The 21,308-nt window shown below is 31.8% G+C and overlaps 1 protein-coding gene across 3 annotated transcripts; it reads right to left on the bottom strand.

The window, feature by feature from the left end:
• Nucleotides 1-310: 310 nt before the first annotated feature.
• On the bottom strand, nucleotides 311-20,791 carry LOC143073469 (uncharacterized). 3 transcript variants are annotated; one of them, XM_076249041.1, is made up of 3 exons: nucleotides 20,607-20,791; nucleotides 8,266-8,570; nucleotides 311-6,658 (listed from the first exon to the last, which is right to left on the bottom strand). In XM_076249041.1, exons 1-3 carry the CDS (start codon nucleotides 20,662-20,664, stop codon nucleotides 3,365-3,367), a joined length of 3,657 nt encoding a protein of 1,218 aa, XP_076105156.1. In that variant the 5' UTR covers nucleotides 20,665-20,791; the 3' UTR covers nucleotides 311-3,364. The 3 variants fall into 3 exon arrangements, with proteins under 3 accessions (XP_076105156.1, XP_076105155.1, XP_076105157.1); XM_076249040.1 differs by lacking the exon at nucleotides 20,607-20,791 and adding an exon at nucleotides 12,966-13,198; XM_076249042.1 differs by lacking the exon at nucleotides 20,607-20,791 and adding an exon at nucleotides 10,830-10,870.
• Nucleotides 20,792-21,308: the final 517 nt, after the last annotated feature.

The raw sequence follows: 21,308 nt of genomic DNA, 5'->3' as shown, positions 1-21,308 counted from the left end.
GGGATTTCGGGATCAGGTTTTTTTAGCCCGGGATTTCGGGATCAGGACCCCTCCTACCCCCTCTCTTGAAATAAGGCTGCAGTAACTGTCTGCAATAGAATCGATTAAAGGTAACTGTACAGCCTTCAACAATGAGAAAAAAAAAACAGTACCATGTAGTCAGCTCTGAAATCTATTTATGTTACTTTCATACTTTGTTCTCCTAATTAATGTCTCAAACAGTTGCCACTGGTTGTTAAAAGGCCAACTCTTATTTTTTTGTCCATCTAAAACTGAAAATTGTTATCATATATAAAATGTAAGTCCAAAATATTTTGTAACATTTTAATATTGTGAAATAATCAACAAAGTACTATAAACTAGAAAAAGTAACAAATTACAACTATATATTGGATAACACAGAAAAATCTTGTTCTTTTAATAATTTTATTATTTCTTAAATTTGAAATTCACAGATCTACATTGGTATGTTCCCTAAATAATTAAGTTTTGTGTATGACAGTATATTAAAGATATATATTTGTTTTGTATCATGTGACAGAGAAGTTGATATTTATAGGTTAATCTGTTCATTATTAATAAGTTGCCTATATAACACAAATATGTTTTGGCAGATATATTTAAAGTTTAAAAAATTGCTATTTAAAAGAAAACAGAAAAGAAAAATTAAATCCAAAATATCCAAAGAACAAGATTTGTTTGTTTTTATGTGTATAACGATAAAAACCATAAATAATGGCACTTAACATAGCATATTAATATCAATATGTGTGGTTTATAAACACAGTTTATTTACCAGCCATTCTATGATATGAAAATAAGGCCTGAGTAATACTAATTTTTATCTATATTTTCTAAACTTTCGTTTTCCATGTTAAATCGTTCTGTTTGATATTTCCCCATCCGTAGCTACTGGACTGAGAATTGATTTTTTCAGTAAAAAAAATTCAGAAATTAATGTGTATTTATTATTGTAAATCCATGACCTCTGCCCTGGCAAAATTGCAAACTCTAATTAATGCAATTTGCAATTCGTAAAAAGAAAAATCCCTATCAAAATTATGAATGCATTTATTTATTTTTATCTTTAATACAAACATTGCAATAACTTCTGGATTTCAAAAGAATAAAGATGACGTTCATATGCTTAGTCATTGAAGTTGCTTAGGGAAATATCAAAAGATTGTCTATGTGTATGGGCTTTCAACTGATGAAGCTTCTTGGCTTACACTCATCCAAGGCTATAACCCTTCAATGAGTTTTCAGAATAAAAAAAAATCACATTTAGCAAATGCACTCTAACACCATCATGATCATATAGATATATCAATGTAAGTATAGTTTATACAGACAATCATACTAATAAGATACATCACTTGCATTCTGAAATGACTGAAATGACTGAAATGACTGAAATGAGTTTAATATCAAAGTAAGGATTCACTAGCAACTCAATCATACTGGAAACAAGAACAGAATAGACTGAATTAATATACTGTAAACATTACATTTTTAAATATTTGTATCTACCACTCTTAATAAGGAACTTTGAACAATGAAAGCTTCAGCCTGTTCTGGACAAATTGATTTTTTAAAATGATTTCTAACTTAAATAGAATAGCCAATACACTATATGATTATAGCAATTATTATTTTCACACTTGTACTTATTACTGAGTATACTATATAATATAATACATGTATTTTTTATGCATATTTTACAAGCAAATATAAAAATATTGTGTCTGGAGATGGGATTGTTTATTTGTTTACAACATTTTCAGATGTAAGTTTATCTACTGTGGATTCATTATTATTCGTATTATACCAATTTTCAATGAATTTGTTGGTAAAGGTGAAAGCTGTGGTGTAGTGGTTAGTGCATCGGACTACTAACACAAAGGTTCCTGGTTCGATTCCCGTTTGGGGTGAACATTTCAGGAATTCAATTTTTGGCTCTCCCTTGACACCATCTGCGAGTATGGTCTTGAGGAAACGATGATAATCCGTTGGAACGGGACGATAAATGGCTGACCCTTGATAAGAGAGAGCCATATCTCTTGCACGTTAAAGACACCCTTGTAGATTTCGAAAAAGAGTAGGCTAATGCCGCTACAAGGCAGCACTTGCACCCTCAAAGTGGAAAGGGATTCATATAAGTTGCAAAACTTGTTTCCCAATCCACTATAAATAAATATGTTTAAACTAACCACAATGTCAAATGTTTAATTAAGTACACTTTTTCTGTAGTTTTGTATGCAGACTTTGACAAAACTGTGAAATAAATTATCCACGAAAGTATAGTTATTCCTCAATCCACGAAAATAGATGAATCCACAGTAACTTGTTTTGATTTGGTCATTTTGATTCAGTAAATTAAGTCTGAGCCATTTAAATTAATTATTTTATATTGTGATGCCAAAGTAACTTATATATAATTTGAGAAGGTATTTATTTATTTTATATTGTGATGCCAAAGTAACTTATATATAATTTGATAAGGTATTTAATTATTTTATATTGTGATGCCAAAGTAACTTATATATAATTTAATAAGGTATTTAATTATTTTATATTGTGATGCCAAAGTAACTTATATATAATTTGATAAGGTATTTAATTATTTTATATTGTGATGCCAAAGTAACTTGTATATAATTTGAGAAAGTATTTAATTTTTGTCTTACATTACTGTATCTGGTAATTCATTTTTCTTTAAATGTAAAAAATGTGACGGTTATAGGATACTGTAAATTCAGACATTATTGCGAGGTTTTTATTATTACAAAAAATGTGATTGAGTTGTAAATGCAATAATTTAAACTCGCATTTTGAAATGTTTTATATGAATTAAACAGTATTTTTCATCGAAATAGTAAAAAATAAAATCGCATTTGAGTCTAAAATGACAAAATGGCAATAATGACTGCACCAATAATTTCTGAATTTACAGTATATAGTTATATGCAGTTTATTCACATTATACTGCATTTTTCACTTAACAAAACTGATAATGATAAAAATAGAGTTATCTCCCTTTTACCACCTAACTGATTGTCTTTATCAGAGTAGTTTGAGCATGTGTACAGCAGATAATATCATACATATGTTGATTCAAACCTGACTAAAAAATCTATTTTGACCGGTAATTTTAATCTTTTCAGCTCTCAGAAGTTCATAACTGGCATCACTGGATTTAAGTAAAAAATGATTGTAATACATCTTTATTACCAAAATTATGTTTGCAACACTAACTTTTAGGTTTGTAGAATAAGGAAATCTTTGACATAGGCTTTTTAAATAGTCACACCAACACTTCCTGAAAGAGTATCTGAATTTTATAGATCTAATGTTCTTGAAATTATTAGATAAGGTAAGTTGAATAAGAAAAAATGCTCTCACTTGTAGTGGACAAGTACATGGGACTAACATATATTCCATAATAAGTACATATAACTCCAACAGCTCTTTCTAAAGTTTGTAGAACCCAAATACAGACACATGTACAGAAATTATCAATTGCAAGTCTATAGTCATTTTCTAGAGATACTGCTGTTCCAAAGCACCAAATTGCCTCTTCGATAACTCCCATTTCCATCATTGAATATCCAAGCACTGAGTATAAAATTGGAATATCATAATCTAATGTTTCCATAAGGAGATCGATTAGATTGTCCTCGGCAAGTTTTGTATGACCTAAGTTTTTATGGGATAATATCAATAAATATCTGGCAAGGGATGATGGTGGAAGAACAACTTCTTCTTGGCAGTCAACTTCGTCCTGTAGGACATCTGGTAGAGTGACTTTTTCTAAACCACCATAAACCAGATCAGGTGCTGTTTCAATGTCCTCTATCTCTAGAACACTTTTCAAATATTTCACAGCATCAACATAATTATTTTGGCTAAATAAAAAGTTTGCATAACGAATAGTAATTACCGGGTTTTTGCCAAGAGCTAAAGCTTCCTGGAAGTATTTTTCAGTGGCCACAATCATTTCCAGCTCGCTATCAACATCATCACAAAGACAAGCTTTCACATAACACATTGCGGCAAGATCTCCCAATGTTGAAACTACTTCAGGCCCTAGATTTCCATTATGAATTTCTCTGTAGACCTCTAAGCTTTCATTATATGAATCAATTGCTTTATCTACATCCCCTGCTCCGCAGTACATTTGTCCAAGAGAATGAAGAGTAGCGGCTAAGTCTCCTTTAATATCATCTCCCATAGTTTCTTGCATGTCATGAGCTTGTTCTAGATAATGAACTGCATTTTGATATTGTTGCATACTAATATGAGCCTCTGCAGATTTGCTAACCAGCTGATTGTGCATTGACATTTCATCTGAATTGGCATTGGCATCAAATACTTCATTGAAGGAAATTTGACTTTCACAATCTCCATATTCTAGTGCTTCATTGTAGAATTGTAAAGCTGATTTATAATCGTACTGAGCAAAATAACAATCTCCTAAGATTTGTAATACTCGCATGAACTGTCGACGGTCTCTATGTCTGGATGCCATTAATACTGATCTTGCCACTGAGAGATATTTGATTGCTTTCTGATGTAAGTTCAGATTGTTGTAAGAATTTCCCATGACATAGAGAACTTGGCAAACCAGCCAGAATTTATGCTTTGGTAGTTCTGGTAATTTATCACCATGTAGGGCACAAAATATTTCGAAAGCCTGATAACACATCGAAACACAACGATGATAATTTCTCATTTTGTAGAATGTAATTCCCATTAAGGCCAGTAAAAGTCCATGGAAAAATGTACTTTTAAGTGAAAAGGCATACTTAACCATGTGTAATGCCAGTTCAAAGGTTGATGCAGCTCTTGGAAACATTAGTAACATAAAACTAGAGACTCCCAGCATACACAGCACATGAGCATTTTCTAGTACTAGATCTCTTCCTACGGATGGAGTATTCCTTAACATGGATAAAGATTTTTCATAGCATTCAAGTGCCTTGTCATATTCCTTTTGCATAAAGTAACAGTCCGCTAATCTTCTAGTAGATCTTGCCACCAAGTCTGATTGTTTATCCTCCCTTTGACTTTCATGATTACGTAGGAGGTGTAAAGCTTCTTTATAACACTGTATAGCATCATCAATATTTTGCTCTTCCTCAATTTTCTCTGGTGAGGAAAACTCAGATTTTGAACTTGATGTGGAGCTTGTAATATCATCAGATCCATCTTTTTCGAAGAATTCACAAATGGCACCTATGGCATAACTGAACACAGCATTATCTTTATCTCGACCGGTAACATATCCATTTCCTAGTTCCAATAATGCAAGAGCTATTTCAAAATTAGCCTCGTCATCTTGTAAGTCACGATAAGTCTCAAGTGCTTTGTTTAGTAGTTTCAAACCCTGAGACATTTTTCCTTGTTTTGATTTTGCAGTTCCACAATTCTTAAGAAGTCGAGCATAAAATCTGAGCATGCCAGCAGTACCATCTTGGATTTCATCTACAATTTCTAACACTTGTTCATAGATGACTTCTGCATTTGCATAGTCTTCCTCTGTCATTAGTTTATCGGCTAACTTAGCATAACATTTAGTCAGAGTCAGTTTAATACTGTGATCATGTAAAGGGGAGACCACTTCTTTTTCCTTAATGCTTTCTCTTCTTTGAATGTCTATAATGTCGTTTTTTGAAGGCCCATTTATATGATGTGGATTTGATGCTACTTGTACTACACTTTCAAAAGTACAGTTCTTGCGATCCCCTAAGAAGAAATCCCATCCTTCATTGTTTATGTCACTTGCAGCAAGTTCGAAACCAAGTGAATGTTCTTTGACGGGAGACTCTTTTTCTTCTTCCACTGGAACATCATTACAAATTTCCCTATCTAAATCACTGTGATCCCAATCTAACGAACCTCCTGATACTGCACTTTCAGCATCATCATTATCATGCTTGGATTGGACCTGCTTTTTTAGAAAAAGTCTATTGAAAATAGTTCCTATATTTTTGGTTTGAAGTCTGTCATTACAATACTCGTGGAATTTAGATAGCCATGAAAGGCCAGTATGGCTATCATCAGCACTTTGGTTTTCATTGGTTTTACTAATGATTTGAGAATGCATGGTTGAATATAGATTGAATTTGTTTCCAGTGGACAAGGGAAACATACTTCTTGATGGTGTTCCAGGAGTATTTGGGACAGAAAATGACCGAAAAGGGTCTAAATATTTTCTTGCTTCATGTTTCATACAATTATATAAAGCTCTATTTAGACTGTCTTCTAAGGGTTTACATTTCTGTTCTAGAGCTTGCTTTTGTTCTGTATACCATTCAATAGTATCATTTTCCATTTCAGTTTCTAATTCAGAATCACAAATTTCCATTGTATATTGAAGTAGGGCAATAGCATGCATACAAAGCCACTGCCATTCCATCGGGTTGGATCGGCACATACGACTTCTTCTTGTGCAGACATCAGCAAGCCCATTCAATGTTTGAACAAGAATCTGTGTTGTATCCTCTGATTTCTCTTGCATTTGTTGATAGAGAAAAAGGAATTGCTTCTCTGCCTCATCAATCTGTGATGAGCTAAGCATTTTGACAGCAATATCGTAGGAGTCAGACAAACAGCCACTGGATGTGGTCGACTCATTTTGACTTGTCTGCTCAACCATCTGAAAAACAAATATAATTTTGTATTTAATTTGTAAAAATGAAAAACTTCAAAAACTTTCCCTTTTTTCTTGCAAATGGTCAGATTTATTTGTTTGTTTATTTTTGGCCGGATATTAAAACCAAATATAGTAAAATACCCTGAAGCAATACTTATCTTATTATTTAACAAATATTGGCATTAAAGTTCTAGACTTCATTGAATCTTGGGAGGGAACTTGTGAAGTTCTGTCAAATTACCTTTTTACATGTATTCTAAGTGATGCGGGTGGTATGGATTGCCTAGAGTTTGTAGTTGTATAAACATGTCGAAATTGACACATTTGGCCTAAATTTGTCTTTTTTAATATTTTTGTGAGCCACAACCTTACCCAAAAGATATATTACCAGATAAACATCTTTGTATCAGATATCTTGTAGCCAAATCTTTTGGGGTGAGGTTGTGACTTAAATCTAAATATAATTAATAAGGTCTCAAAATAAGGTTAATTTACAAATTTGCTTTGATGCAATAAGTTTAAAGTCCTTAAGCAAATATGTAAGACAACAATTTTTAAATGTCAACAGTTGAATGTGTTGTGATCATTTTTATAGATTGATGATACTTTTTTGATTAAAAAAGGGGCTATAAAGTTTGAAATTATTCATGCAAAGACACTTGTGCATTTCTTTTTATTTGGATTTGTTGTTTGTTGGGTTGCTTTTAAATCCTTTAAATTTTAATATTATATGTTTTTATAAATATTTAGTAAATAAAGGGCTCAATCTATTTTAAATGTACAGTCAACAGATAAAATAGGGCATCAAATGACAAGACTATATTTTTATTTCTTTTATATAGAATTATATAGGTATAATTAACTTTAAAAGTCAAATATTTATTTAGAATTAAATAGACCAACAACATTCTTGAAGTAAATATCAAGTGACAGAAATAGATTTCCTTATCCAAAAATGTGTAGATCTGTTTATTTCATTCAATTAAAATATTTCTGCTTTGTCCCATGAGTTTTTAGATACTGATTTTGATTATTTCAAACTCATCATAATAGCATGTTCTGTATGCTTTGATATTGGTTTTATTTTGAATGTAATAGAATATTAAGAAATATTGAACCTTTAATATTTTAGAGGTGACAGGGGTATAAGTGAGTTTTAACTCAAATATATTACCTCATTTCTTGGATATGTTGTGTATGATATACCTCAATGAGACAGCAGCCAAACACAAAATATTGGATGTTAGGGATCAAATGCAGATCCAGGATTTTTAAAAATGGGGATTCAAAAACTAGGCAACAGTTGATGTAGAAAATATAAATAGTCCATGCATTGACTATATATATGGCTTTTAGACACCCATACCTATTTATATATTAAGTACTCCAGTCTTATAATGAAGATGCTTGTCCTAATTCTCTGAATACAGATCCATGTAATGTTTTGTTGAGGTTGATATATAAACATCTGATGGAGATATTGCCCTTGGATGTAGTTGACAGCATTCTTGTTGAACATATACATTTTATAAGATTGTTTCATATTTCATAAAAGTTTATGACTATAAGCTAATATCATGTAATATGTGTAAACCTTAGATTATACTTACATCGCTGTCCTTTAGATTAGCATTTGTATCAAATTCATTGTTGTCATTGTCTACAGTGGAATCACTGCCAGATAGTTTATAGGTCACAGATCCATCGTCAGTGGAGGAAGATTTAGACGAGCCTAATACAGAGCCACTACTTAATGAAGACTTGTATGAGCCAGAGCTGGAGGATGATCTGTATGAACCAATAGTAGAACTACTACTAGATGATGAAGACTTAGATGAACCAATCAAATCATGTCTTTGTAAGACCACATTGGTAGATGACATCTGGTATGTCTTTGGTTCGTGAAGGGGTACATCTGTAAATGAAAAAATGCAATGTGTAAATGTATATATTGTTCATTCAGTTTATATTATCATCAATGACATTTTGTTATTTTTGGGTAACAATTTTTGTTTTAATATTTTTTTCTAGACCCAAAGTTCCAGTCTGTAACAACTGCAACTGTGCATTTTTTATCAGCTTTCATTGACTTGCACTGGCTTAGATTCACAGGGCTGGGGGCAAACTGACAGGCATGTTTTGTTACATTGAAGGTAATTATTGATAGTAGAAAATGTGGTATGATTGCCATGAGACAACATTCCACAAGAGACCAAATGACACCGAAATTAACAACCACAGTATGGCCTTCAACAATGAGTAAAACCCATACCCTTTAGTCAGCTATATAATGCAAGTTTTCTAAGATTGCAGATAAGTTATAAACTACAAAATCTAACTTTAAGCAATGCAAACAAGGACCAATGACATCTTTCTTCATTGTAAAATCTAGCTAAAATCTACATTGGTTAGCTGTGATCTAAACTACTGTTATAATGAAATAATATCAAATATTTTTGTTCTTTGAATAAAAGGACAAAATGATCAAAACTTCATTTTATTATATTAGACCTGTAGCATAACAGTAGAAAGAAAATCAACATTCAAAGTTCTTTCATTGTATGCCTTTGTGATGGTAGAAATTGAGACATGTTGTTTATCCCCTCTATCCAAAGGCTATTTTCATTTGTAATCCTAAAGATACATCATTCTCTGGCTAAATTTTCTAACAGTTTATATGCTGGAAGCTTTGTGTTAATTGCATGCATGCAATTTAATTGGTTTTTTTTTTCCAGTGTTCATTTCATACAGTCATGATTTTTATGTTTTTTTTTCATTTTCACACTGTTTTACCAAAGGTGTATACATGTAAAACTCTATGTTTGCATTGCTTAGTTTAAATGACGTCTTTCATTGCTTTATGATCAAGCTAGACAACACCATTCACCTCAAAAACAAAGTTTAATGAGATATTATTCACATCAAAGATGTGAACTGAGCTAAATTACTTTCAATATTAAAAGACTGTAGTGTTCATTCAAATGAGGTGGTGTTTTATTAACTTATAAATCATATTATAGATGCATGTAAAAATTAAATTAGATTGTTTAAGAATTATAGGATGCTAAAAATAATAGCCCCTTCTCAATATTCTTTGTTGTTAGGGCAACTCATTTTTTTGTAACATCTTGTACAGAGGCATACTTCAGTTAAATGTCATGAGAACTCTTATTTATAATGTGTATAAGCAACTATTTTCTCAAAAAGTCTGGGGAAATACAGTAAAGTAATGAACATTATTAAAAGTATGGTAATATTTTTTGGGGAATAGAGCTACAGAAGCTAAGTATTGATGAAAGTCTTAGTACATACATTGTACATGTAGTTGTACATAAAGAAAGTTAAGAAAGAAGTTACCATTAAAACCAAGAACACTTTAATAAATCATTGAATAATAAGAGGTCTTTTCAGGGTTGAAGGATTTATATATATAATGATAAACATAGCACTGAATGTAGCAAATCAAAACCATTTTGACAATTATATAACAAAAATAGATATTCCCCCACCACCACCATCACCAAAATTGGAAGAGGGGTGAAGGTTTTCTACCCCACCCCCACCCCCACCCCCCTTTTGCGCTAAAATCAGCCACTGATAATTATTCCAGAAGAAGTCTATTGTACAGTGAAATAATGTTATAAAAATGATAGATTATGGTTATGTTTCACTTCAGGCAGTTTTCTTTTATGTAAACATTACTGTGTATGATAATACTTATCTTGTTATCAATAACTTTTTTGACCTTTTACATGTATTTTTTATATAAACGTCACTGGAGACATGTTCATGGAAGAAATGTAGATAGTGTAATATATATATGTTGTATGCCAACATAAAAAAAAAATTTCACTGGTGAATTTTTGCATACTAAAGGAAGTATGCTAATACACTGGGTTTATTCTAATACATGTAGATTTTTGGTGTACTACAATACATAAGTAAATTGTTTTTCTATCCTTTTCAGTAAAGAGGTTAAGAACGACTTCAATGCCTTAACTAGCTAGATATCACTGATTTACTTGGAATTGTTTAACTTTTTAAAATTTTAAATGTCTCATTTATTTATAAAATTTTTCATAAATCAGATTAGGATGATTTTCATTTTTGTCAATCTTAAAATAATATAAGAAAACATTCATCTATGCATATAATCAATCACTAGTTTACATACCTGATTCCTGCATGTTTACCCAAATTTTAAGGTCAGTTTTATCAGGTGTGCTAAATTCAAAAATAGGTCATATTTTTTGTTCAAAATATTTAATCAAAATCGACTTAAGGCTATCAGTATTTTAATATGTTTATGAGTTACCTATGCTTATTATATATGTTATAAAAAGAACACATAATGAAGGACATACTGTGTTTCAAATTATTTCATAAAGATAAAAATACATGTACCAGAAAATATTAGGCCAATATGAAAATATTCATAGATTATCTCCCCTATCTGTCCCAACATCCACAAAGTAAAAGAGATAACATTATTTCAACTTTGGAAAAAGATTTTTTTATGTCTGATTGATTAGAACCTAGTATTTTATTTGTACATATATTTCCATTACATGTTTATCCATTGAAACAGAATTTATAAAACAAATTAACATACTTTGGCCATTCATCATTAAAGTATAGATTCCTCAATACGAAAAAATACAAAATCAAGTGTAAGTATTATGTCATGTATACTTTGTAATGAAAATCAGTGAAGCTACCAGTGACACATGGAACAACACATTTTGTATAATTTTTTCCCAGTTTTACAACAAATAATCTGCTATACTAGTATAGTTTTAATATATAACTATAAAGGTATTTTTATTGTGTGAAACATTTATTATATACTGAGAGCCTTATATTAGTTGTACTCCACTGAACTGTAAGACTATTAAATTACAATAGTGTCTGGCTGTTAGTAATTATTGTAGGTAGTCTTATCCTGAGAATTTTGGACCTTTAATTAGAATAGTTGAGAGAAATGTTTTATTTATCTCTTTTTAAAGAGTCATTAAAGATACTTGTATGCGGAGGTGTAAGATTTAAATACTTGTAATGATGTGAACATCAATTTTCAATCTTTATCAATGAAATATATTTTTATTATCACTATATGATTTACATCATAATACAAATACACGTATGTGATTCATACCATTGATAAATGTGCATATTTTGAAGTACTTAATACATGTATAGGATAGTCTAGTGAATCTATTGAACATCAAATATATGTTAACGTAAACTGAGATTACTATATATATACTATAACACCATGTTTGGTAATCTCTGACTTAATAAATTTTATGATAATAATGCAAGTGAAAAGTATGTCACTTTTTACTGGTCCCTAAAGAAGTTCAGTGTATTTTAAGAAAGTTTGGTTAATATCCAGTGGCAAGTATTTCATGCATATTTGGGACAATGATGTTCTGCAGAGGATCAACCAGTCTTAAGGCTGGAAATGTTAACAACCGAAGGAGAATGAGATTATGATGGGTGTGCACAGAATATACTTTGCAACAGGTTATCCACAGATCCAACATAGAGTTAAAATTGAGAATGGATATGGTGAAAGTATTAAAGAGACAACAACACAACCAAAGAGCAGAAAACAGCTAAAGGCCACCATTGGATCTTAAACACAGTGAGAATTATTCTGTTTTATGTGAAGAGAGCAGCTGAGCTGAGTAAACATAATTCTGCATATTATATCACCTAGTGTCAACAAAGGGATGTTGACACAGTGACAACAGCAAATAATGTTTCCATGGAGATTCTGAACCTGACATATGAACACTTTCTACTGTTGAAAAGCATATTTCAAAATTTAGATGTTATGAATTTGGTCAAAGGCTGTTGTCTCATTGCGCCCACCCTGCACCTCGTTTTGTTCATATTTAAATTCTGCATAATAAAGAAATAGTTCATTGCAGACAAATTTCTAACCAATACATGCATTAGATAATAGAAAGTTGAAAACTGTCTAAACCACTCCATTGTAAGTTAAAAGAAGCTATGCATTTTTTTGCAGTTTCTATTGTAATGTTTTTTATAAGTACAATCCCTTGCTTGCAGAATAGATATACATGTAATACTATTTTATCATTTCTGATTTAAATTTATTTTAAAACTACAAGTATTTATACTTGTTGAAATATAACTGCAAGCTCAGCAACTTCATACAGATCTGTTGCTAATTTCTATAATTAATGATTATATATTATGCAACCTAACGCCCTGATCAAATTAGACATCTTCAGGTCAAGATGACCAAAAGTATTATAAAACAAAAAAAATGTTTCAATACCTTGCAAGACCATAAGACATTTTGGCCTGTCATCCCAAAGATAATTCTCTGAATTTTCTGTTGAGGAAACCATTGTAAACGTCCATGCAATTTAATGTATTCCACCATAATATTCTAAACATTGTACAATCAATATCATCAGAAAACATTCCAGTTTATTGATCCGTCTGCTTTCTAGTTGCACAAATAAAGGGAATTGGTGAATAAAGTATTAGCTTTGAGCTTCCTGAATACATCTTAGATCTGATTATTTACATATTCTGCAATGTATTTGAATGGTTGTTGCAGTACTGTCATCAATTGTCTTCATTTTGTCAAGGTCATTAAACTTTTTTATGAGTTTTTTTATCACATGGTTATGTAATTTGAATTAGCTATAAACGGCATTATTGATTCTTTGCTTCTTTGATGTGCATGCTAATTAATTTCTTTTAATGGTTTAAAATAGACAAGTCGCTATTTAAATCATGCACACCATAGTGGTCACTTTTTTAGCTCACCATGCTCGAAAGGCCAAGTGAGCTTTTCTCATCACTTGACGTCCGTCGTCCGTCGTCGTCGTACACTTTTTACACTTTGAACTTCTTCTAGAGAACCACTGAATGGAATGAAACCAAACATGGCATGAATGTTCCTTATGAGATGCTGACCAAGTGTTGTTACTTTGTAGCCGATCCATCATCCAAGATGGCTTCAGCGGGGGACTTAGTTTAACATAGGACCCTATGGGAAATAAATACAAATGTCTTCTTTTAGAAAAGCACTGAATGGAATGAAATCAAACATTGCATGAATGTTCTTTATGAGGTGCTGACCAAGTGTTGTTACTTTGTAGCCAATCCATTATCCAAGATGGCCGCCAGACGGGGACTTAGTTTAACATGGTACCCTATAGAAAATACATACAAATGTCTTCTTTAAGAGATCTACTGAATGAAATAAAAACTAAACATAACAATATTAAACCAAATTTGGCCTAAAACATCATTATAAGTATCTGTTACAACTTTTTACATTTTAATGCCCCACCTACGATAGTAGGGGGGCATTATGTTTTTTGGTCTGTGCGTCCGTTCGTCTGTTCGTCCGTCTGTCCTGCTTCAGGTTAAAGTTTTTGGTCAAGGTAGTTTTTGATGAAGTTGAAGTCCAATATGTTCCCTATGATATGATCTTTCTAATTTAAATGCCAAATTAGAGTTTTTACACCAATGTCACGGTCCACTGAACATGGAAAATGATAGTGCGAGTGGGGCATTAGTGTACTGGGGACACATTCTTGTTTAATATTATTTCAAAATCCCAAATAAAATCAGATGAGCGACACAGGCTCTTGTATGATGAAGTCTGGAGAGTAACAGCTAAGTGATTTCCTTCTTGGTGTACTTATGGAAGTATTATATTGTCAGTATATTAAAACTTTCGTGGTGTACTATAGTGACCTCGACCAGTGTAAGAAAGCCTCTAAAACAGTGTGCTGTTACATTGGATTTAAAAAGAAACATCAAGACACATTTGAGTATGCAGCCGAATTACATTTAGAGCTTATAGTCCTGCTAAAATGTATATATTTGGAAGGAGGAAAACTTCAATGCTTGTAAAAATGGAGGAATTTGCACACATTTTTGTGAAAACTTCAGTGCAATTAATGGATTATTCCATCTTTATTTCAAACATTTTTTCAAATGAGAACTCGAAGAGAATATCATCATCTTGGTTCTGAAATCAATACTAAAATCTTCCTTTCTGTCAGAGTATACCGGATATTTAAATGAAAAAGCCCCATAAAACAACCACATATCCTTTAAAAATTTCTTATCCTATAGCTGTTAGGCCGATATTTTCCTTAACTTCAACTTGGGAGTTTTTCTGAGAATGATAATTCTAAAATCTGCAGTTATACAAAACGCTTCTAAAATCTGCAGTTATACAAAACGTTTGTTCGTCTTAATTAAGAGTAGAGGTACCAACAAAATAAAGAAAACCCCAAATCTCTCGTGGTTAGATCTGTCTGTACAAGCGGTTTCTAACTTAAAACCTTTTCAATGATGGTCTAAAGGTCAGAGTAAAGGTGATAAACGCAGTTCAGCTTTACAAACTCCATATTTGAATGTAGCTCATAACTGACGTATGTGTGGACGGGTAATATTAAGTTAATGTGGTGCCCACATCTGATGTGTCACGTTTTCGCAAAATAGCTGCTACAATAACACTATGATTGATTGGTTGGTTGGTTGGTTGGTTGATATTTGTGTGCTTAACGACCATGTCACCGTGACAAATAAGATTGGAATGGCTATCTGCAAGGTCAAGCTGACATTAAAAATTAGAGGCCCTAAAGAGCCTGTGTCGCTCACCTTGGTATATGTGCATAGTAAACAAAAGACACAGATATATTCATGACAAAATTGTGTTTTGGTGATGGTGGTGTGTTTGTAGATCTTATTTTACTGAATATTCTTGCTACTTACAATTTCTCTATCTGTAATAAACTAAGCCCTTTAGTTACAGAGGAAAATATTTTGTAAGATTAGAAAGTTATCCTCCAAGGTTATGTTCAAAAACTAAGTTAAACTTTTAATATCAAGTAGTCAACAAGGTATTCAAATGTAAGAGAATATAACACGATATTTACTAAGTGGTCGTGCATGGCTATGTCATAGTTCTTGCAAAACACTAATTCAGTTTTAGGACAAACGCCAGATTTTGGGTTTCTTCAGCAAAATAGCCAGAATTTAAATGTTGTTTCTAAATGGATATATAAAACAGAATCATTCAAGTTTTCAGATGATTTATTTAAGTAATTTGTCTGTGACCTAGTTATCTAATGTTGTATTTAATATCAGACATTTAAATGTTGTGGTTATTTATCATCTGACCCCTCTAAACAAAGATCATCAATATTTATTGTAGTATACATAAGTTCTTTTCCTCCTGTTAAACAAACACGTCTTTTATTTTTCAATTCCTCCATTTTTTGCTGGAAAATATTTTTGACATTTAATGGAAGCGTCCTTGAAACTTTCAATGGAGTTATTTTTACATGTCCTTTCTCTTTAGCAGGGGACATAAAAGTTATTACTTTCACTTGTCCAATTTCTTTTGTTTGTAAACGCCTTGATAAATATTTGTTTTTACTGAGCGTAGCCTTTTCGTATGACCAGTCACATTTATCTTCAGGACTTGAATCTGACGGGTTTATTTCCTGATTTATAACATGTCTACTTTCCATTTTGTTTGACCTTTCTTTTAATGATTTCATTAATTCCCATATAAGGACATCATCCTCGTCTGTTGCTTGATTTGAACTGTCAATGTTTAATTTATTCACAATATCATTAACTTCTCCCTTTCTGAAAGGAACATTACAGTTTTTTACTAGAACATCATAGTGTCCACTTTCTTTAAGCTTTTTCACCTTTTCATTTGCCTCTTTAGAAATCCCAGGTTTTGAAGAGGACTTGTCCATAACTGCACACTGTATCTCCTTATCTCTAACAGCAAGATTATCGTCTCCTAAAGCCGGCAGGTTGGATGTAGTTTTTGGTCTTGCTCCTTGGTTCTCATATTTAGATATTAATTCTACTTCAGGTAAATTTTCTTCAGTTGAAATAATGTCATTTCCATTTAAATCACTGAACACAGATACATTTTCCTCGAATGTTGAAACAGTTGTATTTTCTGCCAGTGTATGTGAGTTACCATTCGAACTATTTGTTTCTGTATTGACATCTACATTTCTATCACAGTTTGTTTCATTTTGTAAATTTTTCTCATTCTTATAATTGTTTAAAGTAACAGAAGGAATTGTGTTATTATGTTCAATATCGCATGTATTTTCTTCTGAAGAATTCGAGCTTAAATCTCGTTTTAAAGTTAGACCCTCTGGTAAATCACTGTGTGTCCTTCCACAAGATTCAGAAATATTTCCGAAACCTTCCGCTTTGTCTTCAACATCACATATATTTTCTCCTGAAGAATTCGTACTTAAATCCCGTTTTAAAGTTTGACTTTTGGGTAAATCACTGTGTGTCCATCCACAAGATTCAGAAATATTTCCGAAACCTCCGGTTTTGTCTCCAGTTGGTGACACAGATCTCCTTCTTGGCCGTATTAAAATAACTACATTTTCTGTTTCTTCATCAATTCTAGTAATGGTTTTAATTTTTGAAGCATCTTTCCCTTTTCTTAAGCCACAGCCAGATGTGTTTTGTTTAGCATATTCCTGATGAGTTGCTGATGATTTTACGTCACATGCGTCTGAGTTAGTTTGATCTTCATCAAGTAAATGTTGAGGAACGTAGAAAGTTTCGTACTCCTCTATGATAAACTCTTCCTCACTGTTGTCCAAGTTATCTTGGTTTTCAGAATTGTCACCCTCGTGGTGATATCTGTCAAGTGAGTTATCTCCCATATTGTGTCAAGATCACTTATTATTTTTGTGATGCCATTATCAGTGAAAACAATATAAGCCTACCATGTTTATTTCATCTTGCATTTATTTGGCAATAAAAATTGGGATATTATCGAAAACATCCATAAATTTTGTGTTTGTGCACACAAATCCTGTCTATATTGTAAATACAAACTTGGGCTACATAAGCCATTAAATATTTTGTTATCTCCGTGTTTTTCAGATTTCAATATCACACTAAGAAAATGAAATATCTCTGTCAACAATATATCTGAAGGCATAGGTTGTATAACTGGACACAGTAGCCAATTCTATTTCTAGAAAAGTTTGTCACGTTGAGAAAACTATTTCTTTTTAGTCATCTACATCGTTGAACTCTCCTTGAAAATTTGTTGATGAAGAAATCTTACTTCAATAAAATCACTTGAAATTTTTATTCACACAAGAATCCTGTTCTTGAAAAGGTTTGCCAACATTTTAGTCTCTCAAAATTATAGTGAACCGTACATGGCCACCGAATTTCATGTATTTTTTTTTTTTTTAAAGTCGTGCTCCATAAATTTCAATCATCAGGTTCAGGTATGGATTAAAGCCAAAATTAAAGCATCACTTGATCGGGTCGTTAAATTTTGTCCCTAAAGCTCTTATAAATCACATCAAAGGAAAATACATTAAAACTTGTCCAATTAGAACATGTTTTCAACAAAATCACTACTTATTATGTTTCTGATTCACAATAGTATATTGTAAAGTCAATTATTTGTTATTTGTACTTTATAAATCTTTACATTTCCACAAGTAAGAGGTTTAAGTATACATTCCTAAGCACCTCTTTCTGCTTACTTCATAACAATCCGAATTAAAGATTAAGGAATGATCCGTATTTCATTTCATTCTTTTTTTGTACACTTGATCACAGTTTCTATAAGACCAAATTGAATACTAGTTTTGCATTTATTTTTATCAAAATAATTTTCCTTTAATATATTCCCACAACATTCAAAATTGTAAAATGATTACTAGTATGTAGCTTAATAAATAAGTTGCTCATCATCCTGTGCGTTCATTCCTCTATAATGTCAAGTAATTCCCCGCAGCAACGACTATAAATACTATAAATACTATTTGAGCATGAAATTTACATGTAACGTATTTGAAGGGACCAATCGCTTTTCAGTGATTATGTTTAATAGATAGATTTGGTTTAATATCAATTTTTACTATTATTTTTTTTTTTTGTACAAAAAAAAATTGCTTTAGGTGAAATGATGACCATTTTAAAAGGAGAATAAAATAAAAGCAAAACATAAATGCAGTCAAACATAAACGATTGTTTTGTTAAAATAATAGTTCAAAGGCTATCTATCATCGAATGATTTCGTCCAAATAAAAATTTTGACTGCAAAGAAAAGAACTTTTTTTTTGTACTTAGATTCAGTAGGATGTCTGGTAAGACTTGACAAGAAAAGTGAGTATAAAAATCTTGAGGTGTTGAATAATTGCCAATATACTCCACAAACCAAAGGACTTTTAGGCTTCTTACAACGTGACAAGTTGGTTTGATAAATCATATTATCTATTATTTGTTGAACCAAACATTCGCCGAAGAACTGATAGCATATGTCCTAATGACTAAATTTGGTTTCTCTATGGAGATTTATATTGTGTCTTTGACAATACTAGACAAGATTGTAGGCATAGTGGAAGTTTATAATCTGCTCCTTGCAACATTAAACTGCTATCGAGTCCTTTTTTTCGGATTTTGTTTCTCATCTCTTTCCTGAAAATTGGACCTGTCGCATCTTTCTAGGAATATATTGATTATGCACTAGTTCATCGTTCATAGTTATTCAGCTATATAGGGAAAGTGAAATCAACTGAATAACGAGACTTGTTAGCAGAAATCCCACATTTTTAGTCAGAAGATCTCCTATTTAAAGGGCGTTCTTATGATACCACCTCTTCCACAATAGGTGTTTCAAACTAGTTATGCTCTTGAAACTATTTTATGTGATCCATATCTCTGATATAACTTTGGGAATAGACAACTTACTTTTAACTGTTTAACTGTTTGTTCTGTGAATTCGTAGTGATTATAAACGTAAACTCTGAGTGGTGTGGGGTTAGCACTTTTTCACTCTGTGATGTATATTATTAATCTAGTAGTGTGCACATCAGAATATTTTTCTAAGTAAATGCTTGGACTGGTAAAGAAAACTACCTGACAGTCACTCAGCACCCAACAAGGAATTCAAAATCACAAAAATACCGAACTCCCGTCCGAGGAAAATTTAAAACGGAAAGTCCCCAATCAAATGGCAAAATTTAAAGCTTGAACACATCAAACGAATGGATTACAACTGCCACATTCCTGACTTGTATAACACTTGATATTCTGTGGCAACTTTCCACAAAAGACCAAATGACACAGAAATTAACAACTTTGTGTACATTATAAGGATGTTTGATATTTTAGTGTTTACATTTAAGCAAGTTGGTTCAGTGTATGAAGTTGAGAATAGCAGTTGTTACGTTGCATCTTGTCCCAGTTTTATATATTTCAGCGATGCATCTGACCAAGGAGGTTATAACCTTTGTTTGGTTCGTGGTAATAATCCTGTCTTTGGTTTTCAGTCTGGGTTTCTACTTCTGTTAGTCTCGTTATTGCCTCTCCTTTTTGTATCAATGATTGTTTACTTCTTGTGAATATTCAAGCTTGTTTCTAATCAGTAAGTAACACATGATCATGTTAAAGAAGTAATTTCACATGCAGCTTTCAGTTAAGTTGTCTTCAGACCTCCAATAGAGTCTACAGCTGTATTCGAAATTTCTGTTGGAGAACCACATTTCAATGAAAAGACTTCGGTAAAAAGTTGCAAGTATAATATTAAATCTTGTTTTGGTTGGTCGGTGTGGTTTTTTTCGGATAAATTAATACTATGAATATTAGAAATTCGAGAACCACTTTCTATTTGGCACATGTTGAATGAAATCAAAGTAGAATAATTTTAGTTAAAAACAGAATGTATGGAATGTTAAATGCAAAAAGCTTATTCCTATTCAAAGTGTGGTGCGTAAATAGGAACTCTATTTAGTATTTACAAATCAACACATGTACAATGACATACAAACAAGTTGACAGAAGTACATGTTTCAATGGATAATGCATTACAATATATAATTATCTATTTACACATTTTTGGTCAATCAATGAGAATTGTGTTACTTACCTGTTAATATTGAGGATCGAGGTTCTATCCCAGAACTATAGGTATACCTCCACGACATTTTGAATCTGAACTAGTATGTCAGAATACACTTTATATATACGATTAGGCAATCCTTAACTAACACCTACATGTTAGACATTTAAATTCAAATTTTCAAAACTTTAAAGACCTAAATGTTAGTCATGTGTTTTCGTTTCAACGATCGATAAGGTTATGGTTGTTGAACATGAACATTACAAAAATTTTGGGGACATCCAAGTAAAAGTAGTTTGTAAAGGGAGACAATCCGAAGACAACGTTCAACATGGCCTTCAAGACTTTAACGATGTGACCCAAAACTTATTGCCAGTTTTAAGAGCAATACTTCTAGAAGATGTATGCTTATGGAAAATGAATCGTTATTATATTGGTGTTAACTGTTAATGTTTTTTTCAATAAGACCATACTAGCACTAGTTTTCATTCCTGCTGAAATAGTTTTAGATAAATCTTGGTAGATCTTTATTTTGTCATTACAACTTTTTGTAAAATGATTGATCTCACAAATTGGACATGCATAGCCATAATTGTTTTTGCTTGACGATATTTATATACGTTTTGTTTTCTTTTAAGATGAATCATTTCATTTCTATAAGTATTGCAATGTACCCAATCTCAGTAACATCGATTACAGTTTTGTTTTGGGTCACATTTCTGAAAAGTC

The sequence above is a fragment of the Mytilus galloprovincialis genome, chromosome 4, assembly GCF_965363235.1.
Source record: "Mytilus galloprovincialis chromosome 4, xbMytGall1.hap1.1, whole genome shotgun sequence".
NCBI lineage: Eukaryota > Metazoa > Mollusca > Bivalvia > Mytilida > Mytilidae > Mytilus > Mytilus galloprovincialis.
This window is presented reverse-complemented; position numbering and strand designations above follow the sequence as displayed.